This window comes from Lepus europaeus, chromosome 10 (assembly GCF_033115175.1).
Source record: "Lepus europaeus isolate LE1 chromosome 10, mLepTim1.pri, whole genome shotgun sequence".
In the NCBI taxonomy this organism is placed as follows: domain Eukaryota; kingdom Metazoa; phylum Chordata; class Mammalia; order Lagomorpha; family Leporidae; genus Lepus; species Lepus europaeus.
The window spans coordinates 81184362-81194856 of NC_084836.1; the positions used below are offsets into that span (position 1 = coordinate 81184362).

General features: G+C 48.3%; 1 protein-coding gene across 1 annotated transcript in view; it reads right to left on the reverse strand.

Annotated features, from left to right (window-relative positions):
- NAA20 (N-alpha-acetyltransferase 20, NatB catalytic subunit) overlaps positions 1 to 10495 on the reverse strand; it is a 12045-nt gene extending 1550 nt beyond the window's left edge. The window contains exons 1-4 of the mRNA XM_062203797.1: positions 10356 to 10495; positions 6817 to 6841; positions 3328 to 3418; positions 2593 to 2728 (exon numbers count right to left, since the gene is read on the reverse strand). Coding sequence (XP_062059781.1) covers positions 2593 to 2728; positions 3328 to 3418; positions 6817 to 6841; positions 10356 to 10408 — 305 coding nt within the window. The 5' untranslated portion in view covers positions 10409 to 10495. The remainder of the gene's footprint in view (positions 1 to 2592; positions 2729 to 3327; positions 3419 to 6816; positions 6842 to 10355) is intronic.

Genomic DNA, 10495 nt, shown 5'->3' on the forward strand with positions numbered 1-10495 from the left:
TGCTCTATTATATTCAAAAGGCTTTTTAGTTTTGTTCTTTACATCTAGGTTTCTAATCTGAAATTTTGCGACCTGGGACAATGTTTTGTCCCATATGGATGGATATGGAATTGTCTCACCACCTCTACCTTTCCTTAGAGCACTGATTTGTACTGCCTCTGAGGTATGTCAAAATCCATGCATTACTGGATCTGTTTCTCAGATTCTGTCCCACTAGTCTGGACCACTGTAATACACATTCTTGCTCATTACAGTCAGATATTGAGAACAACAAATGTTCAAGAAATCTTGTCTTTTTTGTTTTGTTTTTGTCTGAGTTTCACGATCAGCCTAATTAACAAGTCCCACAAAAAATAATTAGCAAACTTGATGTAAGTAGTCAAAATTGCAAACTGACCATTTCTGTAATATCCTCTGATCCATGGAGATAACCTATCTCTCCAATTAGTTAAGCACTTAAATTTTTATAAATCTCAACAGAGGTCTTACACAGCTTATATTAGATGTTTAACTATGTGTTCTTTCTTAGTGTCACATTCTTTCTATGGCACCTCTTTCTATAAAGATTTTTATACTGCTTTTGTATTTAGTAACTTTGTAGATTCTTGGGGATTTCCTCTCTTTGTAACAACTGAGTTTCCTCCCAAACCTCAGATGCTTACATCTCTCGCTCTTCTATGCTGTCTCGGATTTGTAGCTGATTACTGAAGAGAGCGTAGCCGCGGTCATCCCCTCGTCACTGGTTTCAGAGGGAAAATACCTGACGGTACTTCAACAAGTCCATGAACAATGGATGGTTACAGATGTTGGGATGCGTGCCCATTTCCATGAACTTTCTGAATACCTGGTATTTCCTGCAGTTGTTCTGCAGACAGACACGGTCTCTGCTCACAGAACCTTTCCTAATTGACAGATTTACTCATATAAAAAGTTCAGCCGGCGCCGCGGCTCAATAGGCTAATCCTCCGCCTGCAGCGCCAGCACCCCAGGTTCTAGTCCCAATTGGGGCGCTAGATTCTGTCCCGGTTGCCCCTCTTCCAGGCCAGCTCTCTGCCATGGCCCAGGAGTGCAGTGGAGGATGGCCCAAGTGCTTGGGCCCTGCACCTGCATGGGAGACCATGAGAAGCACCTGGTTCCTGCCTTCGGATCAGCGCAGTGCGCCAGCCGCAGCGCGCCAGCCATTGGAGGGTGAACCAACGGCAAAAAGGAAGACCTTTCTCTCTCTCTCTCTCTCTCACTGTCCACTCTGCCTGTCCACAAAAAAAAAGTTCAATGCAAGGTTGTTTTCCTTATTTATATTATATGTAAGTGAAACCATTTTGCAAATGATTTTTCTGGGATATTTTCAACTAAGGAGTAAGATTTTGTTAAGGCATTTTTATGTAAAAGTGACCTCATAATTCAGTTCTTAAATGAGAAGCTGCAGCTTCCTCTGTGAAAAGACTTTTGGCTACCAATTTAAATTCTCAAGGGTGCAGCTAAGAATTGTTTTTGAGACTGAAAAGTTGTTACATAACACAGGCCTCAGACAGCCTGCAGCCTAATACAGGCAGGGGTACTTCAAGGAGTCCACAGGAAATGTAATAAAAAGGAAATTTTGGTACAAAACATTTTTGAAATCCAAGCATGCTTTTCTCATAACATATTTTGTTAACTTTTTGAAGACCCCTCATGTATCTGCTCTCTCTGGCTCAGAGAAAGTTTGTTCTGTGTTTTAGCCAATTTTTCTATTAGAAAGAAGCATGGATGCTTAACTGGTCATCTTGATGGTTTGAGTTACTAATATGCAGGGATCCCTTTTCACTCTAGAAACTGTCACCCAACTAGAATATAAATATTATAATGGAAGTATGCCAACTTTGTTTTGGTCAGAACATGCATGGTTTTTATTTCAGTGTTTCATCTTTACTGTAGATGGAAACCAATTCTTTGTCCTTAACCAGATAAGAGATTCACAGCCATCCTCTTATTACGTGCTTTTTGTTTGGCCAGTTTGTTAATTTCCTTTTTTGCCTTTGATTTTTATCATTTTCTCCTCATTTGTTTGGAAATGATATATACTACTTCTGTTTTTAATGTATATCCACTTACAAACATGTACCTATGTTTATATACATATTTTATGTATATATGTACAGCCATACCCATACAAATAAAGCTTATAACAAGGGCTTAGACCTGGGAAGGGACCTTAGTGGTTTTCTACTGAGGAAGAGACTATCCTGTAGATACATTAATTCCCAAGTGCAAGGTCACATCTGCCGTGAACCCATTTTCTAACTCCCTGTTGACAGTGCCCAAGTATGTCATTAATAGGTATAAACTATAATCTTAAAGTTTCCTCCCCTCCTTGCTGAGCGGTCTTACTGTTCCTATTCTGTTTCACAGCTGGTAGGCCTACAGCAGGGCCTCAAACCCCACCCACTTTCCTCAGACACACAATAGGAACAGGACAGAGTTGTGAGGACCACAGGAGGCTGAAGATGCAATCCCTGTGAACCGCAAAGCATGATAGTCGGTCAGCCCCAGGGAAGAATCACAATGATCCAGGTTTAAAGATCACTATGTATACTGAAGAAAACAGTATCTCACCTTTCTGAAATCTCCTCTAGTAGCTCCATAAGTTTAGCAGCCAAACCAAGGCGGCGAAATTCTGGGGCGACAGACAGAGCTGTGACGTGCCCATGCCATTCTTCCCTAGCTACTGAGCCTTCGGCTTTACCCATAACTGCCAAGACAACAAAAATGCATTCAGTAGATACACTGGTTTACATGTAAACACATAATTACTGTTGGGACAGTTCTGTTGCAAAGGAAACTAAGACAAACACTTAAGCACTATCTGAGGTCATGCAGTTAATGGTTATTAATGCCTTCGTTTACCTGCAAAGGCACTGCTATGTATCTACAGCCAGGATCAATATAAATTGAAAGAAATGATGTATTACGAACAAACTCTGAACAGAGGCCTAGAGTATGTATTTTTTCAAAGCTCTGCATCTCGTGGGTGTCTGTATACATGACAGTTACTTCACAGCTCCAACTTCTTGTAAGTAATACTAAGTCTATGAAGACGCCATAATCCCTGCATTATGTACCAAATATACCAGGTAGTAATTAAACACAAATACAGAATAAAAGCTCCAAGGCGACTGAGGCTATGTATCCGGTTCTGTCATATCTCCTACACCTACCACAATGCCTAAAACAGCCAGAAGTTCAATAAACTGAAACAATGATTATCTAATCCTGCAGTCTCAATCAAGTTGAAACCTATATGACGATCTTAACTACTTCTGAAAAAAGTATCAATGGCGTGATACTTACTATAACCCATTAATTCTCCACCAGGTGCCTCTGCAACAATGAAATACTCTGGCCAGTGGGCGAGGTACTGTAGGTAAAAAGGAATCCCATACTAGAATCCTGTTAAGGAGTGTGAAAAATAACAGGCAGGAAAAGGTTCTTCATTAGAGGAATATTTTGAGAAGAGACTCCTGTAAAGTATATTGCAGGGCCGGCGCTGTAGTGTAGTGGTTAAAGCCTCCACCTGCAGTGCCGGCATCCCATAGGTGCTGGGCCTGGTCCCAGCTGCTCCACTTCCCATCCAGCTCTCTGCTGTGGCCTGGGAAAGCAGTGGAAGATGGCCCAGGTCCTTGGGCCCCTGCACCCATGGGGGAGACCTGGAAGAAGCTTCTGGCTTTGGATCAGTGCAGCCAATTCCCCGGGGAGTGAACTAGCAGATGGAAGACCTCTCTCTCTGCCTTTCCTTCTCTAACTCTTTCAAATAGAATAAATAAATTTTTAAAAAGATGGCCAAGGTGCTTGGGACCCTGCACCATGTTGGAGACCGGAAAGAAGCTCCTGACTTTGGATCGGCCCAGCTCTGGCCCCTGTGACCATCTGGAGAGTGAACCAGCGGACAGAAGACCTCTGTAACTCTGCCTTTCAAATAAAGAAATCTTCCTTTAAAAAAAAAAAAAAAAAAGTGGGAGGGGGGGAAAAGTGAGAATATCAATGAAGTGAAATGAAAAGCTGAAAGCTGCTTCTTGAAAAAAAAAAAAGTACATTGCTTGTTACTTTATCCCCAGGTCTACATATGTATGGTTTCTGTCCAATCACTGCATGAAATATTTATGGCAGCATGGAGTTTTAACCAAATGACCTAGACCTATAACCTCACATGTAGAACAGGGACAGTATCCTGTAATGGAAAGCAGAGAACCAGAACTCCAGAGTTCTCCTACGGTCCACTTGCTGCACCAACCTCTGCACTGCACTTTCATCACCTGTGCTCACTGCCTCCTCTTAGGACTACGAATGCCATGTTCCAAACAGCCTGGGAGCACTGGGCGTCTGGCCCAGCAGTCTGGAACTGTGATTCCAATTTATAACAGTGCGTGGATTTAAATCCTGGTTCCACTCCCCATTCCAGCTTCCTGCTGATGTGCACGCTGGTTGGCAGCAGGTGCTGGTTCAACCTCCGACCCACAGGGGAGACCCAGCTTCAGTTCCTGGCTTCTGGTTCTGCCAGGCCCAGGCCCAGCCTCAGTTATTGTGGATATATGGGTAGTGAACCAGTGGATTGGAGACCCGTCTCAAACTTAAATGCTCATTCCTGCATTTCTTCCTAACGTAAGATTTCTAATGTGACTTCGTAAGAGGACGCTGTCGGTCATGTGAGTTCCTAGAAAACTCGATTAGTGCTTTTCAAAAATCTCTGAGGCAGTTGTAATGTTGAGAACTCAGACATAACCCTTAACATGGCAGGTGGTCTCCTGCCACTCAAACTCTGCCACCCGCCTCCCTCTGGCTGCAGGAGGAGCCCATCAACCGTGAGGACCTATCATCTGGTCACTTTCAAATCCGGGCTCACCTGGATTATAGGGCATTTACTGTCAAGTTAAAAAAAATGGTTTTTGAACAGAAATATCTTCAATTAGTCATAATTTTTAAAATACAAAGGAAAACTGGATTTTTTTGCTTTGCTGTTCAACTTTTGATATGTAGTCCTGTTCCCACCTACATCTCTGTTGTCAATTTTCTCTGCTACATAGCATTACTTTGCCTGCAGAGACAGTTTAAATATCTTTCTTGAGACAATGGGTATCTAGATCACTTCCAGTTGTTCAAAAACCTTAAGTCTTTCGTGAATAAAGCTTATTTCACTTTGCTTACTCTGTGTGAATGTTGCTCTGAAACTTTAATATTGTAACTCCCCTGAAATAAACAACTTCTCTAATGATGCAGCTCAGGGGTTAGCAAGCTTTTTATTGGAAGGGCCAGATGGGAAATAGCCCAGGCTTCGTGGAACATATGGTGTTTGCCGCAACTACTCAAAGCTGTGAAAGCCACAGACAACATGTAAGTTAATCAGCATGATGTGTCCCAATAAAATCCTATTTACACAAACAGGCAGCACACCAGATCTGCCAACCCTGACATCAGCTGCCTCTGCTGATTTTCAGCTTTCAGGAAAAAGACATAGTAGCGCAGTTCCAAAGTGCCTGCCAGTGACGCTGTGGCAGTTAATAACGTTCCTAGCAATTTACGAGAATGTCCTCTTGCCTCACCAATCATCAGCATGGAATTTTATCATTCTGGCTTTATTCCTATGTCTCTGGCTACTGAGACTGAACTCCAGTATGTGCACTAGCCTCCTATATGCCCTCTTCTGGGAAACTGTCAGTTACTAGGACCCTCCAATCCACCTGCCATGGCCACAGATGACAACTGGGGAATCCAACTCTGGTGCTAGTGTTCTGTTCTGAAGATTTCTCTCTTTATTTGAAAGAGTTACACACAGAGACAGAGAAAGCAAACTTCCATCCACTGGTTCACTCCCCAGATGGCTGCCAACAGCTGGGGCTGGGTCAGGATGCAGCCAGGAGCTTCTTCCAGGTCTCCCACATGGGTGCAGGGGCCCAAGCACTTGGGCCATCTTCTGCTGCTTTCTCGGGCACATTAGCAGGGAGCTGGATTAGAAGCAGAACAGCCAGGACCCAAAGTGGTGCCCACATGGGATGCCCAGCATCACAGGCGGCAGCTTTACCAACTGTGCCACAGTGCCAGCCCCAACTTTGTGGTTTAAGCCACTGAAGCTGTGAGGCTTATCTGCTATGGCAGCATAACCCACTGTGTGCATCTTTGCCCACTCTCTTACCAAGAGACTGACAAAGACAAATAATAACTGTTGCTCCAAATCCTTTATTCACACTTCAGTACTCCAGATGAGACTGGGTATGTGGGGCAGGAGACAAGCCCTGGTCCGTGAGACCCAGAAGGGCTGTGCGCTATTTCCCAACAGCATCCTTAAGAGGGAAGGCCACTCCCCCCTTCCCTCTGGTGATCCCTGGAAACGTGTGGGGGTGCTTTTGCTCCGGCAGCCATCGGGATCAGGAAGACCCAGGCCACCCTGGGGATGCCAGAGCTGCTAAAGTGCAGAGAGCCTGGCCGCTGGTGACCTCATGGACAGCTACAGCTCAGCACCTCCAGAGCTGTTGCCATCAGAGAAATGCGCCACTGCAGAAGCCCCTGTGCTCTGTTGTGGACAGGCGCGCTGATCACCAAGGGAGGCGCCGGGGCGGGGGGATCTGTACTGTTATAGATTTATAGGAGATTTTTGTATCAACAGTTTGTCAGGCAGACTGAAGACAACTTCTGCTCTCGTTTTTGTTTTAATTCCTTTCTATGTTGATTATGGTGTTTCCTCAATTACAAGCTTAATTTTTTTTTTTGGTACTCAAGGCTGGTTTTTTTCCTTTTGTTTCTCCATTTTCATTTGTTTACTTAGTAATTTTTTTTTAAAAAGGATACAGTTTCTGTAAGTGGATCCAAATTACTAAAAGAAACAAGAAAAATGTTAATAGTAAGCAGTATTTACAAAAACCAGTATAAATAAGCATGCTAAACTTCATATTATCACCAGGGGGGAAAAAGTGCTTAACCTGCAACTTTAAAACCAACTTGAGGGGTGAGGAAAACTCAACTACTGATGGCCACGATGAGCCGTCACAGCAGCTAGAGCTGCCCATACATTTCCATTTAACTGCCACGTCCTTACATGCTAATCTACAGTTAGTAAGTCTACATCCGGGTCTTCCATCCTCTAAGAGGCAACGACTTGTTAGTGGAACTGGGACTGTCCAGGCAGGTTCCTCCCACAGACAGAAGGTTCCAGGTGGTCACTGCAGCTTCCCACCCCTAGGATCCTCCCTGCCTCTCAGGCCTTCCCTGGAAGATCTTCCTTGGTCCGTGACTCCCCCTGTACAGTGGGTGCTCCTGCCTCACAGTCTCTGCTCCCCATTCCTCCATTTTCTCAGACTCTTAACACACCACCCACCCCCAAATCAACACTCTTAAAACCCATCTCCTCCACCCCCAAACGGCCCGCCCTCTGCTCGTCAGTTACTGGGCCCGCCACTGTGCCAGACGCAGAACCAGCTCTTCGGAGCTCAGCCTCGTCCCATTTCTGGTCGGATTCTTCTCTGGGACCTTCGACAATGCCAGTCCCACGCCACTTCTCTAGTCCGGCGGCTCTAACTTTTCAGTGTCAGAACGTTTTTTGTGCAAAAATTAATGAGTGTCCCCCAAAACACTGTTTATGTGAGCTCTTTTACTATTTTAAAAATTATTAATAAATCAATTATGTGTCAACATGAATAACTTCACCAAAAAAAAAATTTTTTTTAACAATTTTGGTTTTTAACAATTTGGCAAGGTCCGGAAGACAGCTGGATTCTCAAGCAGTTCGTGTGCTTGCTGCTCCTGCATCTTCAATGTCCCTTTCCTAGAAGTGTGCAAACACGACGCACACTCAGCAGCAGCGGCGTGGGGCACAGCCCCCGCCCGTCCCCCGCCACCTGAAACACTCGCGTCACTCAGCCCCCCACATCCCACCTCACCTGTGGGCCCCGCTGCGACCCTGGATGGCTGAGGGAGCCACGCTCCATCATGGACATCACCCAGCTTCCCAGTCACCTAGGTAGTCACGACCTCCCATCCCCCAATTCTCTCTCTAGTCCAGGCCTAAACTTGAGACCTCCCTGCCCAGATGCTTGGCTGACCCCTCCACCTGGGTGTCTCCTCACATGCCCACAGTCCACTGCAGCCACGCGGGTCACTGGTGCCCGTACAGCTCCCCTGCCCCCGCGTGCACGGGACTCACCCACTCCTTCCGGTCCGTCTGCACTGACGCCTTCCCTGGACACCCAGTGAGTGCAAAGCTCAATGCCCACTCCCTTCCAGCGTCCCTTCTTCCCTCTGCGGAACACTACATTCTACATGTTGTGTTACTGCCTCCCTCTAAAATGCATGTTCCATAGAGACACCAGCGTTCTGTTTTGTTCTCTGCATCTCTAGTACCGGCCCACAGCAGGCACTCAAATACTTTCCCCAAAGTTCGTGTTTGTTAAATGAACTGCAGCGTTCTCCATGCACTGCTTCACGTCTTCCTCCAACACCTGATTCCAGTGACTCTCAGAGTTTCCCACCACAATGCCCTAATCAAAGCGGCAACAGGAGCCAGCGGGGAGGAAGTGAGGGTCTCCCGCAGGCCTATGACGGAGACCTGAACAAAGCAAATGATCTCGGACGCCCCATGTAGGGCTCTGCTGTGGTTTCCTTCCATGTTACCCGTGTCACGTCACACCCTGCCACCCCTTCCCGCAGCGCCAAGCTGCAACCTGTCCGCTTGCTCCCAGGCTGCCCCTCCCAAACACAAGCTCTTTTCAGGCCACCACCTCTGGGCTGCTGCCAGGGCCAACTCCTCTGCTCTGCTCACAGTCACAGCTGCTGGTGGGCATGAGGTTAGCCCCCAAAGCCGCGGTTCTCAGCCAAGCATTTGCAGTTCCAAAATATCCCCTGTGACCAGGGACCAACTCTTTAAGAACCACCTGCCCCTTTGATCCGATGCCTTCATCACTGGGTGTGTGATTCCCATTGACTGTTCCAGCGGTAGACCAGTACTGCTGTAGCAGGAATGCTTAACAATGTTGCATACGAAAGAATACAATAAACACTTTGATTCTGAGGTGCAGCCGCTTACACCGGGCTGCTTCACTTCTGATCCAGCTCTCTGCTAGTGTACCTGGGAGATGGAAGATAGCACTCTCTGTCTCTCCCTCTAACTCTGCCTTTCAAATAAGTGAACAGATTTTTTTAAAAGGTTTTTTTTTTTTTTTTTTTTAATTTGAGAGGCAGAGTTACAGAGAGAGAGGGAGGTCTTCCATCCCCTGGTTCCCTCCCCAAATGGCCACAATGGCCGAAGCCAGGAACTTCTTCCAGGTCTCCCACGTGGGTGTAGGAGCCCAAGGACTTGAGCCATCTTCTACTGCTTTCCCAGGCCATTGCAGGGAGCTGGATCGGAAATGGAGCAGCTGGAACTCAAACCAGTGCCCATAGGGGATGCCAGCACCGCAGGATGCTTAACCTACTACGTATGCCAAGGCGCCAGCCCCCAATAAATCTTTTTAAAACCGTATTCTGACTTTGTGATTCTTTAAAAAAAAAAAAAAAAAAAAAAAACAGGGCTAACAGGATTAATTGCTGACTCCACCCACTCCCATCTCAGGGCCGGCTCACCTGCACGCCGGGGTTCACTCATTCACAGAATGGGATGACAGCACGTCTCAGGGCAGCGGGTTATCACAGGAGCACTCAGAACAGGTGCGGGGGCGGCGAGCGCGCAATGCGAGCCTCCTGGGCTGGGCTGCGGTCAGGGCTTACAGAAGAGTCTCCCCGCAGGGCCGAGTGGAAGCCCCTCGACCTTGGGGCCGAGCCGTGTCACCCTGCTCTCCCGGGCTGCTCTGTCCCAGGAACCACACCTGCATTCGCACCGACCGCGCACCTCTCCCCGCTCCGCCTGCGCCCTTCGGGACCCCGCTCGGCGCTGCTCCCGGCTACCTCGTCCCACGTCCCCTTGACCCGGGACCTGCTGCCCCGCAGGTCAGACCCGGGACGGGGGCCAGGACAGCGAAACGGGACAATAAAGTCAACTTCCCCAACTGCCCGGACAACTCCAAGATAAACAGTGCCTGCGAGTCACGGGGCCTGCCCGGTGTCCGCACCCCGCGGCGCCTGCACCCGCAAATGCCCGCACAGGACAGAAGGGGGACGAGGCCGCCGCCCGGGCACCCAGCCCGCAGGCTCCCGCGGCCCCAGAGCTGCCTCGCTCGCGACCCGGGCCCTCCCCGAGCCAGCTAGCGCCGGGCGCTCCGCAGCCGCGCCCCCCCGAGCACGCAGCGCCCCGGGGCCTCGGCCAAGACCGCAGCCCCGGGCCCGCCCGGCCTCCGACCCCGCGGCCCCCGGGGCTGCGCCCGGCCAGCAGCGGGCGGCTCAGGACGCGCCGCACTCACATGTTGTTGAAGCGGAACAGGTCGTCGCAGGTGAAAGCCCGGAGCGTGGTCATGTCGCCGTCGCCACCCCAACTCCTGCCGAAACCTGCTCGCTTCGACCCTGCGCCCGCTCCACCGGAAAGCACCCCGCGCACGGCCAC